The following is a 25,000-nucleotide window of genomic DNA, read 5'->3' on the forward strand; positions in this document are numbered from 1 at the left end:
GAGAGTTATTGCCACTCACGCACTGAAGTCGGTGCGGTGTGTTCCCGTGCGACACATGGCCAAAACGCAGGAGAACACGGCCAGGCAACAGCCGACTTCAGCGTCGGCTAGTCCTCTGGTGACTGCTTGGTGTGTCAGGGCCTTAAGAGCTCAACTCAGTGAAAGCACCGCCTGCTGACCAATCAGAGCTCAGTGTGCGGAGTTTAAAGCGATCAAGTCATATTACAGGAGAAAGGAAATACAGAAAAACTGCCGTCGCAGGAAAGACGGCCGGCAAAAATCACCGACTGTGTGAACGTGAACATTAATAGAATATCACCTCCATCTTCAGAGCAATCTGACTATTATAACATTAGCGTTAAGAAAGCTTACTTAAATATCGGCCACAACATAAGTAACCGGATCAGAGTACATTAAGTACAGTCTGCGGCACATCACTTCATAATGTATCACATATCTCCTGATCTGAGTCAGCTGAGCCGTATCTGGCCGTGCAACACTCACAGCGTCACATACTGTATGCAGAAGTATTATTTTAAGCAACACATAAGTTGACGAAACACTCGAGACAAATGTAATTGAAGTCAGATCGTGTTTTAGACGGGCAGTGATATCATAAACCTGTTAATGGACGCATTCCAACACTTTTTCTGTTACCAGCTGTGTTCACCTTGCAGGTGCAGCTCTGAGGCTTTGATCCTGATCAAGTGTTTAAGTCATGGATGTTTAAAGTTTAACTTCTTCATATGTCTAATAATATAGTTGACTTTTCATTCAGGAAGTATGACGCTGCGCTGTCAGTACGCTTCTCCATGTTTGTGATTGGTCGAATGCTCCAAATACCACCCCTCTCATGTGAACGCGCACCTACCTAGATAGGACACGGCTGGCTTGAGCGATCCACTTGATAACCAGCGTCGTAGGACCGTTTAGCGAGAGCGCGTATGTTTTGGATTAAGCCAACCGGCTAACTCAAACATATCCAGGTTAGGTTGAACCAGCTTCGTAGTATAGGCCCCTGGTTAGCCGCTAAGCATAAATTACCATGGAGATCTAGCCTGCTAAAAAGAGAACCAGCTTCGTAGGACCGGAAAGCCGGAGTTTTCCCTGAAGTTAGCCGGCCAAGCGAACATCCTGCTTCGTAGTACACTCCCCAGAAGTCACGTGATCCTGATGCTGTGGTGTTAATATGTGTTGATTATCCAGCTGAGCAGAACCACTACCAGATGATATCATGAATCATACGTCCATGTTTCCTGCCGGTGGATTTGTTTAAAACCTACTGAAATGTTTACATCTGAGCCTCACGAACAAGCCTTTTGTGCAGCTTGGTTGTTGACTTGAAGAACAAAACACTCACATTGTTTTTCTGGTTGTTCGCAACAGATATTATTAATCAAACTCAAGAACATTACAACAGAGGGGGAAAATGCAGATTTGGAAGAAGTGGTGTTTGTGCAAACAGGCTGCTGCCTCCTGTTCTCCTCAGATAGGCGCCGTGATACGAGAGGCCGGCGTAGGGATACGCTGGTCTACAACAAAGTAGTTCTGAGACATGTTTTAATCCTGTTACTGGTGTTAACAGCTTCATGTCATCCACTCATCAATATATCCCCATCAATGCCACTGTATATCCAACATATCTGAACTTCAAGGTTTGAAATTTAATAATGGGACTAATAATAACATTTTAAACCGTTATCTGATTGTTTACATGGAAAATAGCAGACGTAGTGATACGCTGCTCTACAACAAAGTAGTTCTGCAACAGTAAGAGGTCAGAATGGGCTATTTTCTACAACACCCTGCTGTTGGTATGATCCCTTTATCGGTATATTCCCATTGATACCAGTTTATGTCCTATAAATATGAATTTCAAGGCTATACATTTCCAAATCGCCCTTTAATAACACGAGAAAAAAGCTAAACACTTTGAACTTTCTATCACAGTGAGTGTGTGGGAGAGAGCGCAGAGCTTATATAAACTGAATGGCAGGCTACACACACACACACACACACGCACGCACGCACACACACACACACACACACACACACACACACACACACACACACACACACACACACACACACACACACACACACACACACACACACACACACACACACACGCTCGTCTCTTCATTCAAAGGGCAAAGCTTTCCAAAGAAGGAGGGCTTGTGTTGGATTGGAGGGGGGAGATGGAGAGGAGGGAGGCTGGTCAGTACTATGAGTCAGCACACACACACACACACACACACACACACACACACACACACACACACACACACACACACACACACACACACACACACACACACACACACACACACACACACACACACACACACACACACACACACACACACACACACACACACACACACACAGGTCGTTGTGTTACCATAGAGACAGCCGAGTTGGTCAGCGTTAAAAGCAGGAAGGATGCCGCCCGAATGTTAATGTGGACTCCAGAAGAGCGGGGTGTGTGTGTGTGTGTGTGTGTGTGTCCTCATTGACCTTTGACCCTCTTCACAGCTAATAACTGTTTCTGAGTGATATTTGACCTCGGCTAGTTTTGATCTGTTGGTCTTTTGTGTGCCGCTCGCTGCATGTACAAGGTCCAAAAGCATGTGTATGTGTGTGTGTGTGTGTGTGTTTGTGAAGGCGACATGCCAACAGGTAGGCAGCTGTGGACTTAAAGTGACAGACACAATGGTTCATGTGGACTGTAATGAATATTTTCTCAATGTTCTTATTATTTTGTTTTATCTATTTTTATTTTGTTTTATCTATTTTTACTTTATTTGTATTCATTTTTACTTTATTCATTTATTTGCATTCATACAATATTTTTATGAAAGAATAAACCAATACAAAGGAAATTGATACAGTACCGTTCTTGTAGTAACTGTATTACTTTAGTAACTTTTCTGGAATAAAATGCCTAAAATCTACTAGATCTTTGTTATATTATTATATACATTTATATAAATATATATATATGAATGTAGTTGAGGCGAGTACTTACTTATGTGTTATTTTACTGAAGCTAACATTCCCTCTGGTCCTCGGAGCAGCACAACAGTACTCTACAGTTTTTAACTGTTTTTTTATCATGAAACATCCTCTAAACATCTCCATGTATACTCTGAATGAATCGCGAGCAGCTCCAGCTGTGGTGACAAGGTAAATATGCAGCAGCTATAGACAAATATTATCCATATTTATAGGAAAAACACAGTCACTGCATACACATGAATAACATTTCTGATTGTGACATTTAGGAATGCCAATCTCTGAATAACAGCATGTAAGTCAAAGTCCATTTCCAATGACTAATGTGAGTGTAAACATACCGTATAACCTCTGTATACAATCTGTCGTATGGCTAAGGTAAAGTCAGTTTGGATACGTGCCTATGCATCTGCTCTTGAAGCCTCATCGCTTGACATTCCCTGCGCTGGATCAATAACCTCCTTAATCGTATCTATCAATAGTTGCGTGTAAATCATCCACTGTATAAAGTTACTTCCCATTATTTATTCAATGCACTTCCTAGCACCATTTGCATCCCTCTTATCATATTGGTGATCTAACTATCAATCCTTGAATCCTTGAAAGCCTTTTAGACCATGTATATAAATAACAATAATCAAAACATGTCATAAAAGTTGGTCCAATGTCCATCTTACTTCCTCAAAGTCCACTTTTTCTCAGACCAAATCGCAAAGATATTCACTTTTAAAATTAAAAAGTTTTTTATATTGCATGAAAACAATGCCATAATCAATCAATAGTTTTCTGTAGATTGATAAATGGAGTAGTTGATGTTCTACATGTCTACATAATACAGTATTTGCTTTTACCTAATTAGCTGTGTATTAGCTTATTGTGATGTTTTGTTTTGCTGTAGGTCCATCCATTTCTTCCTGTCCACCGTCTGCTTTAAATCTGTCAATAAAGTTTGTTCATTGAGAAAGATTTTAAATATAAATGGACTTACAATATGCATCCTGTGTGTGTTAACATACACTGCCTCTCCATGTGAGGAATGGATATGAAAATGGAATACCGTACCTCTTCCCACTTCCTGTTTGTAACCCCGCCCACTTTAACCACCCAATGAATGCAGAGAGAGAGAAAGCGCCACTTTTTAGAAAACATTTAAGCAACATGTTTATTGAAATAGAATCTGCTTTTAACGGTAAAAAACACAACAAAAAAACACTGTACATGTCTTTCCCCAGAGAAGAGTACACAATTGTGTGTGATGGGGTCGATATGAGGCCGTGTGTCTTTAAATCTGAAGTGCCAGCTCAGGTGTTCGCAGGTTAAATATTAACCTAGCATGAGCGCTAGCAGGCTGCTAACACCAGCCGAACAAGGAAACAGTCTGCTCCATATATATGCGTTGGTGATGACAGTCAATATGCAGGTGTGTGTGTGTGTGTGTTAGTGTGTGAGTCTTTGGTACAGGTGAACAGAAAGTCTTTAGAAAGCAGGGAGAACAATGAAATGTCCTTGTTAAGCACACACACACACACTGGACACACACGATAATGTTGCAACAAAAACAGCAGATGAAAGTACAAAACAAAAGCAACATTTCAACATATATATTTACAGCATGAACATCTTTAATGTGATTGTCTCCACGGTCTTCACAGTGCATGTGACATTTTAGATAAAACAGCCGATGTGGCGTGAAAGCTCGTCACCATCACGCCGTTAATGGCCCCCCCCCCACCCATTTTTACATTAAATAGAATAGAGCAAGGCACTCTGGGTAAAAGAAGGCGAAAGCGGGCGCCTGGAAAATGACCTGCCATTAATCTGTGCAAACAATTGACTTTTTAAACCCCAGTGATTGGGAACACGGCAAAATTAAAAGTCGGCTGACCTGACAGGAGGTGCGGAGGTTAGCACGTGGTTGTATTTAGTCTTAGTGTACCTTTTCCTTCATACTGTATAGGCTTTTTAACAACCCTCCCTCCTTCCTCTTTTATTCCCTTTCTTCTTGTCTTCACTGCCTGGCCCCCTGACCGAGCTGAAATTACTTACATTGGTCTGAACTGGATGGAAACACTCTAAAGTGCGCCTATAAGCCAGTGTAGTTCCTGGCCAAGAAACAATGGCAGTGGGTACCACCAAACAAAATAAAAACTCAGGAATTCACAGTCACGCTTCTTTGTCACACTCCAACAAGCTGATCCGGGAGCAGCTTTAAAACCCAGGATCAGCCCTCCAGAAAGAAAAAAAAACACATTCAGACTTCATGAGGATGTCAGAGTGAACGTCTCAATGGTCGCAGTCAAAACACTTGTGGATAACCACTCATAACATCCTTCATTTAACGCATAGTGGAACAAGGTGGAACTGAACACAAATGAAACAAAAGGAAAACACAGAAGTTCAGGATAGACCCATATAGGATATCAAAAATGAACCATAATTGACATCTTCATATATCAAAAGTATGCCCTTGTTTTATCTTTATTTTGTTTTACTGGCTTTGTAATGCTTGTAACATTTCATGAACTTATAATTCAATATCGTGTAATTGTAGAAAATCAACCACAGCAAAATAAATCAACACAAACATACAGTATATCATTAACCCTCAAGCATGTTCTGGATCGTCAGAGTTCATTTTGGGGGATTACGGTCTCCGAATAACAGCAGATAAATATTGGTATACCCATATTTGGTCTATCCCTTATGCAATATTTCATGGTGTGAATAGTGTGATGTCCAAAAAACAAAAGAACAGAACAGAAAATGGTGAACACATCCAAACCAAACCAAAAAATAAAAGAGAAAACAGCCGTTTGGAAGTGGGTGCTGTGCAGGGGAATCAGTGCAGCTTTGGTGGAAGAATATCGGCTTTGCAAAATAAGTCCCAGCGTGACTACCACACCCGGTTGGTCCAATAGATGTCCCTTTGGTACGTGTTTGCGTAGTCTCCTACCTGTTTGCTGCTGTATTTGGGGGGGTTGGCCTTGTAGCTGTAATCCGAATATTGGTCGGAGCCTGTTGAGGTGTTGTCGCCCGTTCCCACGAAGGTGTTGGTGGCGGGGAGGTCCTGAACAGCCTGGTGCTTCTTGGAGGCGGAGGGCGACTGGGGCTGCAGCATGATGGAGGGTAGAGGGGAGTTAGAGCGGTAGTGACGTCCCAGATCGGGGCTTCCCGGTGGGTAGTTAAGGGGCAAGTGGATTCTGGGACTATCGTTTACATTTTCGTTGATGAGGTTGAACTTGAGGCCTTTCTGCAGGCTGGCCTCCTCCTCCTCCTCCACTGGCTTCGCCGGTTTGGGAGCTTTTCCCTTTTTGCTCTTCTTCCCTTTGCCATTTTTGGGGCCTTGCTTGGGAGCGTAAAGGTCCTTGCTCTCCTTCTTGCCGGCCTGGTAGCCACTCTTAGTGTCCTTCTGCAGTCGGTGTCTGATGACCACCACCGCGACAATGACCATAATCACACCAGCAATACCCGCGAGGCTGCCATACAGGATGTTGCTGCGCTGAGCGAGGGCGTAGTTGGGATCTCCGGCAATGTCCCTGTCCAGAGGGGTGTAGAGACTGTGTCCAACGAGTGCCTCGATGAGGGACACATTGGACTTGGTGTCATTGACGAAAACGTGGACTAAGGCGGTGGTGTGGCGAGGAGGTTTGCCTTTATCGCTGACTTTCACCACCAGGCGGTGAAGCCCGTTGTGTTTGCCGGTGAACTCCTCCACCAGCGTTATCTCTCCGCTGTTGGGCGAGATGTAGAACAGGTCGTACGGGTTGCCGCCTGTGATGGTGTAGACTAGCTCAGCATTGGGTCCGGAGTCAATGTCTTCAGCCTCTACTACCTCCACACGGGTGTCAAGCGGGGTGACGGGTGACATGTACTTGTAGGAGGAGTTAGCTGGTTTGGTGACGTAGGGCGCATTGTCGTTCTCGTCCAGGACGTTGATTGTCACCCCGACATAGGAGGATCGAGGCGGGTCACCGGCATCCACAGCCTTCAGCCGGAAGGAGTAGGTGCTCTCCTTCTCATGGTCGAAGGATATGCTGGACAGGATGGTTCCCGTGCCGTTCTGGATGATGAATTTACCATTGTCCGGTTCCACATACAGCCTCACCCGGGCGTTCTCACCCTTGTCTGCATCAGTGACGGTCACAACACCGACAGGGTTCAGTGGCAGCATGTTCTCAATGACGGAGAAGCTGTAGCCGCTTAGCATGAACTTTGGGTCATTGTCATTGCGGTCCAGAACATTAATCACCACGATAGCAGTGCCAGTTTTGCTAGGAATGCCCTTGTCAGCTGCCGCCACTCGAAACTCATACTGCTCCGTCTCTTCCCGATCCAGCATGTTCTTCACGCGGATCTCTCCGGAGGTGGGTTGCATTTCAAAGAGCCTGGTGGCATGGAGGTCGATGATGCTGTAGACCAGCTCTTCGTTAGAGCCGCTGTCTGCATCTGCCGCCGTGATGACCAGCACCTTGTCGCCTGGCTGGTTGCCCTCTGCAAAGTCCACCTCGACTCGTGAAGGGGAAAAGGTCGGCGTGTTGTCATTAATGTCTGTGACCTGTACTTTGAGGGAGTTGGTGCTGGACAGGGCAGGGTTTCCAGAATCCACGGCGACAATTTCAATCCTGTAATCCTTGATATTCTCATAATCCAGCAAGGTAGTTGTCTGCAGGAAGTACTTCCTCTTCCGGTCGTTGGAGGACTCGCTTGCAGGTCGGAGCTGAAAGGGGACATCACCGGCAACCACGCACGTCACCACTGCATTTTCCCCCTCGTCGCGGTCCGACACCTGGACCAACGCCACGGGCGTGCCGATGGGCATGTCCTCAGAGATGTTGGCCACCCCGTTGTGGTGCGTCACCAAACCGATACCGCGGATCTCGATGGCAGGGGAGTTGTCGTTCTGGTCCCTGACGTTGATGATCACCAGGACTTTGGAGCTCTTGGAGTTGGGCCCGCGATCTTTGGCGAACACAAAGAACTTGAGGAAGCTTTCCTCCTCGCGGTCCACCAGCCCCTTGACGTAGATGACGCCCGTAGACCGGTCAATCCGCAGAAGCCTCTGGACTGCCTCGGATGCCTGATGGAGGCTGTAGTCAATCTCGCCGTTGGTTCCGGTGTCTGCATCGTTTGCTCTGACCTGCAAGGACACAAGAAGAGGTTTAGCTTCTGACACGGTACCACAAGAACCCCAAAATAGCCATGTGTTTGATTTGATTTGGTTTCCATTACTGACAGGAAATCTTCTGTATTGAACTCATACACATTTGCAATAAGCGCCCAGAGGGTTGTTTTAATCTTGGATCGATTCATAAGAAGTAACTGGCAGCCTTTGTTTCCCATTATATCTTCAGTTACAAATGAATGATTATTTAGATTTTGACTTTCCAAGAGCCACCACCGTAACTAATGCATCACCACAAAGCCTTTTGTTCTTTGTGAAACATAATGGACGATCCTAGCTTCGCGCACACACCCACACAACAACAACTAACGGCCGTGCAGCGGATCATTGGCATCTAATGGGCAGATGAGTGAATGTTAATGTTCCTCTCATTATCAGAGAAGCCCTGGCTCCTCGGGGCCATTAGGACACAGAGAATGGACCAACATCGGACATGATCCGGCCTCGTACGCCCAAACCCAAAGTAAATGGAGGTAATTACTTAATTAGGAGGGACGATCAGTCAGCAGAACATCACTTAGGATGTGCTCATTAGGACACCTTTTCTATCCACACATCTAACGCTTTTTAATTGCATTCATTCAATGCCATTGCTGCTGTTAAGAAATGGTCGCTGTGTAGTTTTCAAATGAAGTAGATGTTGAACAGCTGATGTAAATGTCCCAGGTGCAGCTCCGTCAGCATTTTCATGGGACTTAAAGTCATGTGAGTTAGTGTTTTTAAACTTTAAGGCCATTATTCCTTTTTACGCATAACTGGGTCTGAGCAAAGCTCGCAATCAGCAAATAATCTCATAACAATGGTTTGTTTTAAAGACATCTGTATAATTAGAACATATTTAGAGACAACATTGAGTTGTTTGGACAAAGGACACTGAGATCAACCTGAGATGCCATGGTGTTTTTTGAAATACAAAATTAAGACCACTCTGGTGTCTGTAATATAAATACATATCAAGCAAGATGTAAAGAGGGGGAAACAACTAGCCTGCTGAGTCCAAAGACTACAAAATATGACAACAATAATACAAACAAATATATATTATGATTTATTTTGATAGGTTGCCTTTTAAGAGAGCTGTTTTCCCCTGTTCGAAGTCTTTATGCTAAGCTAAGCTAAGCTAACAAGCGGCTGGCTGTATCTTCATTCTGAGTGTACAGGTAGGAGAATAGATAATCTTCCCATAAAACGCAAAAGGTCAAATAATCATTTTGAGTTACACAAATATTTGAATGTCAAGCTATATTCTGGGGGAATTAAATGCTACGAATGTTAAAATCTAGAGTATTTATTATCGGTGTGATACTGCAGCCATAATGGTGAATGGTTTTAACATTTAACACCATGACGCTTTTAATGAAGGGCAGAATATGACATTGTCCATGTGGGGGAAAAATCACAAGTGAACATTTATCGAACGTTTTAGCAAATCAGAGCGCTAAAAGGTGAACGCAGCCAACAGAATCTGCAAGGGGGTTTTCTTTTCAGCACTGACTCTGGTTGATACCGCCACATAATAAATATCTGGTTTCCTCTCGGCTCAGGATCACAGACTGTGACAGACCGTCACCGTTACCCGGGGTGACCGTGGAAACCACTGATCCAAGTCAGAGAGGTTAAGGTTAAAGAAAGCATGAAAGTGAAATTATAATTTCTCCCGCCCATTGATTTCCTTTCCCCCAGTGTGGCTTTAAGCAGCACACATCACCAAACCGCGGTGAATTATTGACAGCTTCGGAAAATTGTGTATCGAACAGTTGAGCTGCTGTGATGAGGCTGGCCGCTCTCCAAGGCAGACGAACAGCAGATACACAGCGTTTATCTCCCAGTTAACAATTAACCAGCGGGCGCACTGGTTCACACATGAGCCGGCCAAAGTCTCTGCTCGCTTTGCAACACTTAACCTCTCCTGTCCGCTGAATACATCGCATATTCATCTATTGATTTATACCATCCGACACAATTACTGGACATAAAATACACAGTTTCACACACACATGTAAATAATATGTACACATGACCAAATATGTATATGTTCATTTTAATCCTTAATTGTATTAATCTGTGCTGTCCTGTTTTTCAATCTTACCCAGTTGCTGATAAACTATGAATTTCCCAACGGGGATTAATAAAGGTCCATCTTATCTTATCTTATCTTATCTTAAAGGAGGACGTAGGAATCAGTTTAGACTTGAAAAGGACTGCTGAAATATAATCCATCGCAGTTAATATCTTTATTTACTCAAATGAATTTCAATGTCACAGTTTTGGGAAGCTTATCGTCCATTGATTAATCAGCTGGGTGTGCCAGAAATATTTGTAATTATCTTAATCGTTTTATTTTGCTGTTAGTGTTCAGACGACTTTCTTGATATTCTCATTTATTCTTTTATCCGTAATAAGCTTTAGATGTGATGAGATCCTTCATCTAAAAAGAACAACAATACTGGAGAAACAATTTGCCCGGGGATATTTAATTATCCGCCAAAGAACTGTTATGATTTTCAGTCAATAAAAGTCCCCTTAATGAACCTTTTTGACACAAATCTCAAAGCACTTAAAGCAGATTTACATTACAGACGTTTCTCATTACTCTGTCAAAGACCTACATGGCGATGTAGGCCACAGAAGAACATGAGGTGTGACTGAAAGATTAACTGAACACAAAAAGCATGTAAGTGGAATTGAGTAAAGATGTTTTAGGCCATTGTTGGGCATTTGCTTCTGTCGGCCATTGTATTTTACTGATATAAAGTGACACCTGGAAGGAAGTAAATCCCTCTAGCACCTGACAGCTTGGTTTTTTAAAGGAAGCATGCTCAAATATGTAAAAACGCGGGTCAAAAAGCAGGGTGTGTGGCCATTGGACACTTTAAGCGGGTCTTGCCGGGTCGTCAGTCGCCCCCGTGCCTCCGAAGCCTCACACAAAACGCACGTTAAGTGAAATGAATTCTGCTCCTCTCTGAAATGCACCGAGCCACATCCGGCAATAATACCAATAAGCCCCGTGGATAATCTCATGACTGACTCAGATTAAGTCATGCACGGCTCGCTGCAAGCCGGGGGAGCGAAGGGGAAGTGAAGAGGATACAGAGAGGAGGGTTTGTTCAACGAAGCCAAACCCGAGCGACATCACGTCCACCACGGGCTCAAAGGTGAAGTTGAATCAGTGGTTAATATGTGACTACACACAGAGGTCCCACGCCCCGCTTCACCTCCAACGCGCCATCTGTCTGTACGGATAATTGAACAGCGCATTATGTGCAGTGTTGTCCTGCAGCGAGACGTGTTATCGCCAACAGGGCCAAAAGGCTCCTCTGTAATGTTTGCACGACAGGAACCGTCTGTGCCACGAAGAGGGACAGATTTATCCAGAGTGTAAAGATAGAAAACGACACATGTTCAGGTTCATATTTGTATTTCGTGCCTTTGAGCTTTAGTGTTTGCAAACCATTTACAAGCACACGTACATGTTTACACTAGAGGAAAGGGAATACCACAAAAAGCATAATATGGCCGCTTTCGAAGCTTAACAGTTGGAATATCTATGAAGAATCCACTGCCTGTGTTTTAACATGTTCTTTTGTTTTGTTTTAATGTTCCATCCATCCATCCATCTTCTCCCGCTTATCCGTGGTCGGGTCTCGGGGGTAGCAGTTCCAGCAGAGAGCCCCAAACTTCCTTTTCCCTGGCGACATCAACCAGCTCTGACTGGGGGGTCCCAAGGCGCTCCCAGGCCAGAAGAGATATAGTCCCTCCACCTGGTCCTAGGTCCACCCCTTGGTCTCTTCCCAGCTGGACGTGCCTTTAATGTTCTGTATTTTAAATTGTTTTATTTAAGTATCCCAGTAATGTCTGTTGCATGTTTTAAATGTATTGTATTTACTTGTTTAAAATGAAATGTGTTTTAGGTGGACTTTTAAAATCTGTCCAGGGACTACAAATGAAAAACAGCCTCTTGGCACGTTTACAGAAATGTTCATTAATGTCCCGGTTAAATAAATGAATGAATAAATAAAATACATTTTAAATTGAGTTCATGTGTCTACAAATATCTATGTCTGTTGAGTTGTGCAATTACCTTTTCTCAATTGCTTCCAAATACTATAAAACCTGGCGATATGTGTACTTTTAATGAAGGCGATGTTGGCTTTCGTTGGGTCTCCTGTAATGCGTTTTCTTTAAGTAATGGACCGTTCACCTTTTAGATGTTGGTGTTTCTTTTTTCTAGATCAAGGATTTAAACGAACATGAGAGGTAAACGATTAAACAACACATTAAACGCAGCAGATGTACATCGACCCTCAAACTGAGTTGTACCACAACCTGTTTCGAGTCTCCCCTCACAAGTCTGGTGTTATCTGAATGATCTGAACCACTGGTCTGGAACCGAACCTGGCAACGCTTTAACGAACTCCAACCACCTTTGATACAGGCTGCAAGAAACATTATGTTGACCATGTTATGTGTTCTGTTTAATCACTCAACCATTAGGTCGATATGGAATTTCCGATGTCTCGAAATGTCTTGTTTTATCCGACAGACAATCCGAAGTCCTACACTATTCAATTTGAAATGATTATATAATCAAATAAATGGAGAGAAACTGACATTTAAGAAGCTGACAATGTTTGACATTTTGGCCTGATAAATATCCTTTATCAGAGTTGTTATTGACTGATGTTAAATGTCAATCAATTTATCAAAATAAACGTTTGTGTTGCTGTCGTTCAGATAATACGAAAGGACATGGTTCATTCAATGACAAACAGGACTTTCTCTCACGTTGAGGTGTGAGAGAGGAGTCAGACTTCTGAATAAACTATACACAGATTTCACTTGTGTGTGTAGAGTCTGGTTCTGCTTATTAAATGGCTTTTGCCAAGTGCTCGATCAATAGTTCGGTTTCGCCCTGCTTCAAATGAAAAGTTGAAATGTTGTCATCGTTTTTTGCTATTTAAATGAATTGCAAATGAAAGATATCACACCATCACAGTTTGTCTTTCTTTGTCCTTGGGTCAGGCGCTATCCCAAAGATATTGAAGTGACTGTTATTTTGTATATATGGATTGTTCTGCTTTTACTTATGTCTTAATGTGTGCATATGTATAAATGTGTCTGTTGATTGTGTGTATATAGGATTGGATATACATATTTGTATACATATATTAGTATTTGTTGTATTCGGGAGCAGAGATGGGGTCGTTACTAAAAAAAAGTAATATATTACATATTACATATTACTTTAAAAAAAAGTAATATATTACACTACTTCGTTACTCTCTACATAAAGTAATTCGTTACTTTACTCGTTACTTTACTCGCAGGGCCGGCCCGCCCCTCCCTGCAGGCAGATCACGCAGACTGCTAAAGTTTCAAATGTTCTCTTTAGTTCAGTTTCCATTGTCGCATAAGACTGATCCAGATCCTGAATGTTTTCCTATCTGACCGTGGCTGTCCTCTGTCTCCTGCTATTTGACCGTGGCTGTCCTCTGTCTCCTCCTATCTGACCGTGGCTGTCCTCTGTCTCCTGCTATCTGACCGTGGCTGTCCTCTGTCTCCTGCTATCTGACCGTGGCTGTCCTCTGTCTCCTCCTATCTGACCGTGGCTGTCCTCTGTCTCCTGCTATCTGACCGTGGCTGTCCTCTGTCTCCTGCTATCTGACCGTGGCTGTCCTCTGTCTCCTGCTATCTGACCGTGGCTGTCCTCTGTCTCCTGCTATCTGACCGTGGCTGTCCTCTGTCTCCTGCTATCTGTATATGTTGCGCAGTCTATCTCTGCTCACGCTGTTGCGTCGGCGTGTTCTCCTGCGTGTTGGCCATGTGTTGCACTGGAACCAGACACCGCAAAGACTTCAGCCGAGCACGTACGAACTGCGCATGCGTGAGTGGCAATAACTCTCCTTACCAGCAGGTGGCGGTAGTGTGTATTCGTCATTCAAAACAAGCAACAACCGGAAAACAGAGAAGAAGAACTACGTGTGTGTGTGTGTGTGTGTGTGTGTGTGTGTGTGATATAAATAAACAACAGCTATGTGCGTTAGCTTCACCTAGCATGTGTTCTTTGCAGGTGTTTGTTGAGGTTTGATTATGACTGATTTTAGAAAGTAACGAAGTAACGCGTGTCGGGGCAATGTTAGTAACTGTAGTGTGATTACTGGATTATAAAAGTAGCGCGTTACACTACTCCTACCGACAAAAGTAATATTATTACAGTAACGCGTTACACCCAACTCTGTTCGGGAGTGTGGGAAACGGTATTTCGATCTCTTTGTCTGTACACACGAGAGATTGACAATAAAGTTGACTTTGATGCAAATCTAATCTATTATTATTACCACGGAGATATGATCTGTGCACTGTGGGTATTGTCCACAGTATTGACTGTTCCATGTCCAGTATGTGTAGTAATGTAAAGCGCTTTGAGCACTTGAAAAAGCGCTCTAATATAAAATGACTTTGTATTATTATGACTGACCTGCAGCACTGAGTGTCCCTGGGGGCTGTTCTCCTGAAGCTCCGCCTCGTAGTGACTCCTCTCGAACTTTGGGGCGTTGTCGTTCTGGTCGGTGACGGTTACCCTCAACAAGGCACTGCTCGCCCTCGGCGGTTTCCCTCCGTCAATCACGCGGATGTTCAGGTCGTACGAGTCCTTGATCTCGCGGTCCAGATTACCCATGACCACCAGCTGTGGTAACTTCTCATCCGAATCCAAAGCCACCTGAAGGCTGAAGAGCTGGTCTGCGTCCGGTCCGGTGGTCAGAGTATACTCCGCTACCCCGTTGTGTCCAGAGTCTCTATCGGTGGCCATGGGGATGGAGAAGAGGGCGCCGATGTGTGTGTTCTCGGGGATGGAGAGGGTGAGGATGGGCGAGGAGAACTGCGGCGTGTTATCGTTGATGTCCAGAACCTCGATGCGCCCCTCGATCAGCCGTGGTCCCGCTCCGAGACCGTTCACCATATCTGTGATCGACACCTCGAACTCCAGGAAGCATTTGTCTCCTTCGAACAGGTTGCGGCAGTCCTTCAACGTCTCGCGGTCGATGGGGATCTCGGTGGTGTAGATGTCGCCGGATTTTCCGTCCACTCGTAGGTACGGCGATCCCACTTCCAGTTTGTAAAGGTGTCCGGTGTCGGGAAGACCCTGGTCCGACGCCAGGCTGCCGATCAGCGTGTTGGGCGGCTGCTCTTCAGGAACTCGGTACAGGATGTCGGTGGGCGAGGCGCCGCAGGAAACCAGCAGGACGACCGAAAAGAAGAGCAGAACTTCCCGCCTCAACGCCGCCATGTCTCCACTCAACAGCACCGATCTGAAAGAGACAGAGAAAGAAACAGATGAGCGACAACACCCTTGACTTCCTGTTTGGTAGGATGGAGTAGTTCTTAAATCATTGCTTTAACTTAATGCCAAATTAACAATAATGTCATCTTTTGATAAGAGCCACAGTTTTTGGACAGGTGGCAAAATTGTCAGATATGATCCTCAATGCCTTCTTAATGGCACTCAGTGCTGCAGTTGGTTGCCATGGTGTTGCTGGGCCGATTGAAACCTTTGATCTCTGGGCTCACACAGGTGTTATGATTAGGGGCTCAGCACAGAAACAAACCCTGACTAACACACTGGACTTTGACAGACTGTCTCAGCCTATTCTTTTCTGTCTGATGGAGACTTCATACTGACTTCAACATGTTCCACATATTTGATACATTATTGGTGACTAAGATACCACTGAAAAACGGCAACCAAATCAACCAAACAAAGCAAAAAAGAAATGATTAATGTACTTTTAGGCGTGGTCTGTAATCGTCCAAACGCCAGAAAATAAACAAAATGTGTCAGATGTCTGATGTATCTCACTAAAAGACTGTTCAATTAATCTCTCAAGGCTGTTATTTGTTATTTTTTTAGGGATGTTTGTGTGAGGAAGTTTCCGGCCGTGTCGTCTTGTGATTGGCTGCGTGCGGTGTGCAGAAAGCAGCTGAGCGGCTCTGACTGATGACTTCCTCGTGCTGCCAGTCCACCGCTCTGACAGGAAGACAAACCGAGCACTGCCGCGCCAACGGCGACACTTCCAAAAAAATACTGATGAGTTGCAGAAAGAACGGTACACCTCGAAGTCTTTGAGACTTCATGAAAGATGAGAACGTCTTAGAACTCCAAGAACTAGGAGGACGAAACAAATTATTCTCTAGCTTTCAGCATCACAAAAGTGTTTGAAATCGGTTTAACCTGTCAGCACTTCCCCGTGGAACAACGGTGAACAAACAACCTCAATCAGAGTCGAGGTGCTTTGGCCATAAGCCCCGGCTGAATGAAATGGAATGCTATAATGCAAAAACCAAGATCCAAGATAACGTCCACTAACTCGCTTTTGGGTTTTTTTGTGCATAAAAGCCCCCTTTTTGAGCATATTTGTGTTTTCCTATGTACAAAGACTTTATGTACAGATAAAAGCGGTTGTGTTCGCTTTACATTACAGCCTTTTCCGAATTCATCTGTAAAAGAAACCGATAAGGTTTACTTACTAACTTTGTACTCGTTTTTTTAATTACATGTCATGGTTCTCTTGCGCAGAACGAACCTGCTTACCATGCCCACTTTAGAAGAGGATGAGATAGTTAATTAATACGTCAATAATCTCGACTAAATTAGATACAAATCAAACATTAACGACCCCGGACGAGCTACGAAACAGACCTATTCAGGCGGTAGTACGGTTGCTTTAAGAAGACCTGATTACGTTGGCGATACTGAAAGAAAGCGATCCACAGAGGACGGGGAAACCCTCTAAAACCTGATGGCTTGATTTGGAAGGAAAGTACATTTTAAACACTGCATTGGACGAATGAAGCTCGTCAGACGGGGTCGAGGAAGAGTTGGATCTTCATCAAACATAATACTTCAATACTTATGTCCCTAATATTAGCCGACAGTCGACATTCAGCTCTGTGTGTTTTAGAGTTACGTGACCCAGTGCACGGTAACGCGGGTCAGCAGTGCTTCGCCCGCAGGCTTTATGGGAGTAGATCAACTGACTCATCAGACTAATGTGTGTGTGGCTGCTTCAGAGCCGACTTATAAGTGCTTCGTATGAAACCAGAGTGTGGATAAACCAGATCAGACTAGAAGCTATTTACCATCAGCACGACATGTACGTGTAATAATTAAAAGTGCGGAAATTGCAATAAGGAAATGTTTTTGTCTTATTTTTACCTCACAGCATTTAAGGTCTTGAAAGGTCACCTGTTTAGACTTTAAGATTGTTAATTGTTAATTACCGTTTATTATTGTTGATATACGAGAAATCAGTAGTCTTAAGCACGTTCTTGTTGCCTGTTAAACCTAATGTATAACTTTAAATTTCATTTTGAGTAAAGTATAAGAACTCATCTTCGCTACAAACTCAATGTAAGGCATGACACTTAATTTATAAATGTATAAGAGATAAAGCCATCAATTCAGATATTCTTTATGCGGCTGTCATCAAAGCTGAATGCACACACACACACACGCGCACACACACACACACACACACACACACACTTTTCACCTGCTGTCTGGTGTACACAATGTTATTTTTTCAGATATAAACTCTTTCTTCCCTTTTCTATTCTTTCCTCGCCCTCTGCACATTTTTTCTTGGCAGCAATTCCTCTCAGACACACACTCAGTGTTTCGTGATGGAGGAGTTTCTCGGCTGCGGGTCGGCCAGGTTAATCTGGAGAGCGCTTTTTTTGTTCTGCTCACGTCCTTCATTTGGAGGAACACACACACACACACACACACACACACACACACACACACACACACACACACACACACACACACACACACACACACACACACACACACACACACACACACACACACACACACACACACACACACACACACACACACACACACACACACACACACACACACACACACACACACACACACTAGAATGCTGAACAGGAAGCAGGAAGTCATCCTCTTCCACCTAAAACCACTGTAGCGCTGTTAACACTGTGTGTGTGTGTGTGTGTGTGTGTGTGTGTGTGTGTGTGTGTGTGTGTGTTGTATTGTGAGCCTGTTGAGTCTCCCGCTGTGTGAGAGGGCCTTGCACAGATTCATTCAGTGAAATAAAATTAACTCCTTCAGAGGCTTCACAACACCAGCATAGAGACTTCTCAATAAAGTTATTTGAACTCCAAACGACCCTTCAGACATGAAGCACCATCCTGTGTTCGAGTAGTGTGCGACTTTGTACAGATAACATGTGGTACATGTGTGTATAGAGTCGCGTTAAAGCTTCTTAAAAGACTGATTTTACACAAAGTACGGTCGAGACCTGCGCAATATAAAAATATGTAATTGTGTCATGTTTATTAATGTATACAAAATTAAAGGGTGACATGAGTTCCCTTCCTGAAATGCCTTTGTTTCACACTCAGGTCCCTATTGGCCAGCGCTCCAACACATCGTACATGATAGGCTAAGGGGCGGGACAACTCTAGGTGGTTGACCAATCACATGAAAGGACTCTTTAAAGTAGAGACACTACATACTGATATACACCTGAACATCAGCAGGAGAGGACTCTTTAAAGTAGAGACACTACATACTGATATACACCTGAACATCAGCAGGAGAGGACTCTTTAAAGTAGAGACACTACATACTGATATACACCTGAACATCAGCAGGAGAGGACTCTTTAAAGTAGAGACACTACATACTGATATACACCTGACCATCAGCAGGAGATGACTCTTTAAAGTAGACTCACTACATACTGATATACACCTGAACATCAGCAGGAGAGGACTCTTTAAAGTAGAGACACTACACACTGATATACACCTGAACATCAGCAGGAGAGGACTCTTTAAAGTAGATACACTACATACTGATATACACCTGAACATCAGCAGGAGAGGACTCTTTAAAGTAGATACACTACATACTGATATACACCTGGACATCAGCAGCAGAGGACTCTTTAAAGTAGAGACACTACATACTGATACACACCTGAAAATCAGCAGGAGAGGACTCTTTAAAGTAGAGACACGACATACTGATACACACCTGCGAATCAGCAGGAGAGGACTATTTAAAGTAGAGACACAACATACTGATATACACCTGAACATCAGCAGGAGAGGACTCTTTAAAGTAGAGACACTACATACTGATATACACCTGAACATCAGCAGGAGAGGACTCTTTAAAGTAGAGACACTACATACTGATATACACCTGAACATCAGCAGGAGAGGACTCTTTAAAGTAGAGACACTACATACTGATATACACCTGAACATCAGCAGGAGAGGACTCTTTAAAGTAGAGACACTACATACTGATATACACCTGAACACCAGCAGGAGAGGACTCTTTAAAATAGAGACACTACATACTGATATACACCTGAACATCAGCAGGAGAGGACTCTTTAAAGTAGAGACACTACATTCTGATATACACCTGAACATCAGCAGGAGAGGACTCTTTAAAGTAGAGACACTACATGCTTATATACACCTGAACATCAGCAGGAGAGGACTCTTTAAAGTAGAGACACTACATACTGATATACACCTGAACATCAACAGGAGAGGACTCTTTAAAGTAGAGACACTACATACTGATATACACCTGAACATCAGCAGGAGAGGACTCTTTAAAGTAGAGACACTACATACTGATATACACCTGAACATCAGCAGGAGAGGACTCTTTAAAGTAGAGACACTACATACTGATATACACCTGAACATCAGCAGGAGAGGACTCTTTAAAGTAGAGACACTACATACTGATATACACCTGAACATCAGCAGGAGAGGACTCTTTAAAGTAGAGACACTACATACTGATATACACCTGAACACCAGCAGGAGAGGACTCTTTAAAGTAGAGACACTACATACTGATATACACCTGAACATCAGCAGGAGAGGACTCTTTAAAGTAGAGACACTACATACTGATATACACCTGAACATCAGCAGGAGGGGACTCTTTAAAGTAGAGACACTACATACTGATATGCACCTGAACATCAGCAGGAGAGGACTCTTTAAAGTAGAGACACTACATACTGATATGCACCTGAACATCAGCAGGAGAGGACTCTTTAAAGTAGAGACACTACATACTGATATACACCTGAACATCAGCAGGAGAGGACTCTTTAAAGTAGAGACACTACCTACTGATATACACCTGAACATCAGCAGGAGAGGACTCTTTAAAGTAGAGACACTACATACTGATATACACCTGAACATCAGCAGGAGAGGACTCTTTAAAGTAGAGACACTACATACTGATATACACCTGAACATCAGCAGGAGAGGACTCTTTAAAGTAGAGACACTACATACTGATATACACCTGAACATCAGCAGGAGAGGACTCTTTAAAGTAGAGACACTACATACTGATATACACCTGAACATCAGCAGGAGAGGACTCTTTAAAGTAGAGACACTACATACTGATATACACCTGAACATCAGCAGGAGAGGACTCTTTAAAGTAGAGGCACTACATACTGATATACACCTGAACATCAGCAGGAGAGGACTCTTTAAAGTAGAGACACTACATACTGATATACACCTGGACATCAGCAGGAGAGAACTCTTTAAAGTAGAGACACTACATGCTGATATACACCTGAACATCAGCAGGAGAGGACTCTTTAAAGTAGAGACACTACAGACTGATATACACCTGAACATCAGCAGGAGAGGACTCTTTAAAGTAGAGACACTACATACTGATCCAAAACATTTCTACTGCTGTTTCAGAAAATTGCAATATTCCAATAAAAGAGTTCATAAACGAGTGGTATTCATCTTCCAATGTTCAAAAAAAGATATCCAGTTTTTAACGTTAAGAGAAAGAGAGAGAAATAAGCTAAACACATTGTCAAGAAGTTCAGAGGCTAAAGGCAGCACATGTTTGGTGTGTTGTTGCTTTAGTCCAGTTGTTATTTTCTTGTTTGCTCCCCTGCTGTGACACACACACACACACACACACACACACACACACACACACACACACACACACACACACACACACACACACACACACACACACACACACACACACACACACACACACACACACACACACACACACACACACACACACACACACACACACACACACACACACCAGAACACACACGTATGTCTAATGACCCCTGTTTAAATGGGAATTAGTGTGTTTAGGTGTGTGTGGGGGTTGTTGTGATTGCCAGTGTGAATACCCATGTGTGTGTGTGTGTGTGTGTGTGTGTGTGTGTGTGTGTGTGTGTGTGTGTGTGTGTGTGTGTGTGCAACAGTGTAAATGTATTTGTGTGTTTCTTTTAGCACATTTTTCCGCAGAGCTGCCAAATACCCACTAATCAGCGACCTCTGACCTCCGACCCGCGGCATTTTCACACGTTGCTGTGGCAACGGGAGTGGAACAACAGGGTTTACTGGCCGACGACCAGACGGCCAACAATGTCCCGAACAACAGGGAGTGTGTCTGAACAAAACTAATGTTCCGGTTTACAGTAATACCATTTGTGTATTTCCTCGGTGAGTTATATCTCATATAATCATTTTGTTTTATAACAGCTACGGAAAAACATCTAATACCAACTTTCGGTACTTGGATTCTCGACAATCGTGTTTTAAACCTCGGTAAAGTATCTGACCTGACCCCACAGCTTGTTTCCTGGACGCAGAGTTTGATTCAAAGCGAACTTTTGTACAAGTCTAAACTGAAAGTATTTAGCAGCCAAATCATTAATGGTTATGAACAGGACCTGTAAATATATATGAAAATCCCATGTGTTGTTATTTCCTGTAAAAGTAATTTATTTGATTGTTCTGTAAAAAAGCAAACAAATTAACAAGACAAACGTGTCGCTGATGACCTAATGTTTTATTTATAAGAAACATATAAGCTCGAGGGGGGGGGGGACCAGAAAAGTTTTTTAAGCTTCTTCTTGCCCCTGTTGAACATGACAGAGACTATCTGAGAATTATTATTGTTTGTTTGTTGTTATTATTTGTTTTTTGTACTTTGTTATAATTATTAATTTGAGTGAAAAAAAAAAAGGAAAAAAAGAGAATATCTATATATATATTTTTTTTTATTTATCCTTTATTTATCCAGGAATGTCCCATTGAGATACAAGATCTCTTCTTCCAGGGAGTCCTGACCTATATATTATTGTTGTATCTTTTTGTTTCTGACATGTTCAATAAACTGACTAATGAATAACCTGTGTTTCACCTGCAGGTCAATAGAAACCAGAATATACGCAACGTGAGGAAAGAAAGAAGCTTATTTTCCGATACTTGGATAATCGATACTTTCCAAAACCGTGTTAAAACCCTCCTTAAGGTTACCACCAACATCATTCATGATGTCGAAACACTTCCGACGCCCTTAAACTTTAAGAGTGACATATTGTTTAGAATTCAGCTCAATAGAAACCAAAGAAAGTGTATTCGCTCTTCTTGGAAACTTGCCGATTCGATGAAGAGCGAAAGTGTGTTTTTAATAGAAATCTGTCCAGACGTTTAAAGGCGAGGCAAGTTTATTTACACCGCACTTTTCAACACGAGGCAATTCAAAGTGCTTTACAGAAAATGAAAGACACTCAGAAAATGGCATTTAAAATCAGTCATTAAAAAGAAAAGCTAATAAAATAAACATTAAAAGAAAAAATATATGGTAATATAATGTTAATGGAGATATTTTGATACTTAACGGGCCAAAGACATTACGCTTCAATATCTCATTAATCAATCAATACTTAGTCGAGTTAAAAACCTCAAACAATGTTAAGAGCACCACGTTGATTCTCCAGTTTGACTTATGTCCAAATGACCTATTGTTAGTCCCGCCCCCCAATATGACACTTTCCAAAGATCTTGAACTAATTTAAATGGATCATTATTTTCGAAAATTCCATTTACAGCTCTTGATAACTTTGACATCCTCCACAGAACCCCCGTGTAACCCGACCTCGCTGCTGTGAGCTCAGACTGACAGGAGACATGTGAAGGATGCGTCTGTAATGTAAACGGTACCAAGTGGAACCGGAGCGACGGCTCTGAGAGCAGCTTGGGAGCGGGTCGAATGTCACGGGAAGAGTAAAAACAGAATCAAAGTGAAGTCCTGTTGACCTGTTTGTTCACATGTGTGTGTGTGTGTGTGTGTGTGTGTGTGTGTGTGTGTGTGTGTGTGTGTGTGTGTGTGTGTTGCCTCCTCGGGGGAATTAGGGATCGTCCGGCTCGTCCGTTTTCCCACAGTCTCAAACTTTCTCACCAGTGTGTGTGTGTGTGTGTGTGTGTGTGTGTGTGTGTGTGTGTGTGTGTGTGTGTGTGTGTGTGTGTGTGTGGTAACACAGGGGTCTAGCCGTCAAGCAGCTGGAAGCAGTTTCTATATGTGTGTGTTTTTTGCAGTACAAAGACTTGATAAGGACAGTGACATTTCCATGTGTAAGGAGCCAGGCAGCAAGTGTGTGGCGGTTCAACGCCGATGGTCGGGCGAGAGACAAAGAGCCACAATAGGAAGTGAGTGAGAGAGAGATAGTCATCTGTACATTACAATGCAGCTCAATGGCCCTGCGACCACCCCCTGTGTGTGTGTGTGTGTGTGTGTGTGTGTGTGTGTGTGTGTGTGTGTGTGTGTGTGTGTTCACTATTGATATTCAGAGTGGGCTTCCAATGTTAATGCGCCACCTGCATCCCGAGGTATAACTACTGTGCATTACAACACATCTCTTCTCTGCTGCCGCTGTGAAGCCAACATCCTGCCGTTTTAATGCAAAGTCAAATGTAATATTTCTGAATATGTTTAACTAAAGACACATCTTCATTTATGTGACATATACATAACTTAGAAACTACAATAAACCCCACATTTCACCACGAAAGAGTGGTGAAGTAGAGCTTTAATGGAATACTGATACTAGTGTTGTCATAACGACGTCGACAATTTGTATTTCTACACACAATTCCCTGATTTGGTGAATCTGTTCGACACAACTCCAAAACATGCTTTAATCATTCGCAGACTTTTACCAAATTGCTATAAAAATACCCCAAAAGGATACAGCTTCTTACTTGATACTAATATTAGCATTAATACGTCTACAATTCTCATTAAATGTATTTCCACAAAGCTCTTAAATAACACACTCACAACCGCTTTTTGTGATACATGTCAAACTTGTTAAAAACAGAATACCCATTTGAAAAGACTCAAATGTCAATCCCCCCAAAAGTATTGTAATGATTTGTTTACAACCTGTCTGCACCGAAACAACACACTCCACCCAACAGTTCAATGTTGATTGTAATACTTCGATGAATACTGTGAAATATACTTTAAAGCTATGTATACATGAAATACCAACATTAAAGAATCTGATTGATGGACAGATGCAAGAAAGTTCCTCTCTGCTCAAAGACTAGTCAAACTGTAAAGCCTCGTTAGATCCCAAACACAACTTTTGAACGTACCAGACTTCTGGATTTAAACACGTGACGAATAGAAATCCCAACTCAAATTATTATTATCTAAACTCTGCGTGCGCAAAATAAACAACCTTCATAACTAGAAATTCATGTTAAACCCACTTAGTCAGTTAGTTTGAGGGCATGCTGTATTTAAAGTCACAGCGACGGATTCCTATGGCAGGCGATTATGTAGTCAGAAAGACACCTCAATAGAAACTATGATAAACAACCACTTTGTGTACATGTATATAAAACCCGTGGTCCACGACACTGACCTGT

General features: G+C 42.9%; 1 protein-coding gene across 3 annotated transcripts in view; it reads right to left on the reverse strand.

Annotated features, from left to right (window-relative positions):
- The window catches only part of LOC117453520 (protocadherin-1-like), a 222,814-nt gene that overhangs the window by 189,330 nt on the left and 8,484 nt on the right, over positions 1-25,000 (reverse strand). For all 3 annotated transcript variants that reach the window (XM_034092342.2, XM_034092344.2, XM_034092343.2), the window contains exons 2-3: positions 14,676-15,507; positions 5,969-8,152 (exon numbers count right to left, since the gene is read on the reverse strand). In XM_034092342.2, the coding sequence (XP_033948233.1) occupies positions 5,969-8,152; positions 14,676-15,485 (2,994 nt within the window). In that variant the 5' untranslated portion in view covers positions 15,486-15,507. The remainder of the gene's footprint in view (positions 1-5,968; positions 8,153-14,675; positions 15,508-25,000) is intronic.

The sequence above is a fragment of the Pseudochaenichthys georgianus genome, chromosome 10 (genome assembly GCF_902827115.2).
Source record: "Pseudochaenichthys georgianus chromosome 10, fPseGeo1.2, whole genome shotgun sequence".
NCBI lineage: Eukaryota > Metazoa > Chordata > Actinopteri > Perciformes > Channichthyidae > Pseudochaenichthys > Pseudochaenichthys georgianus.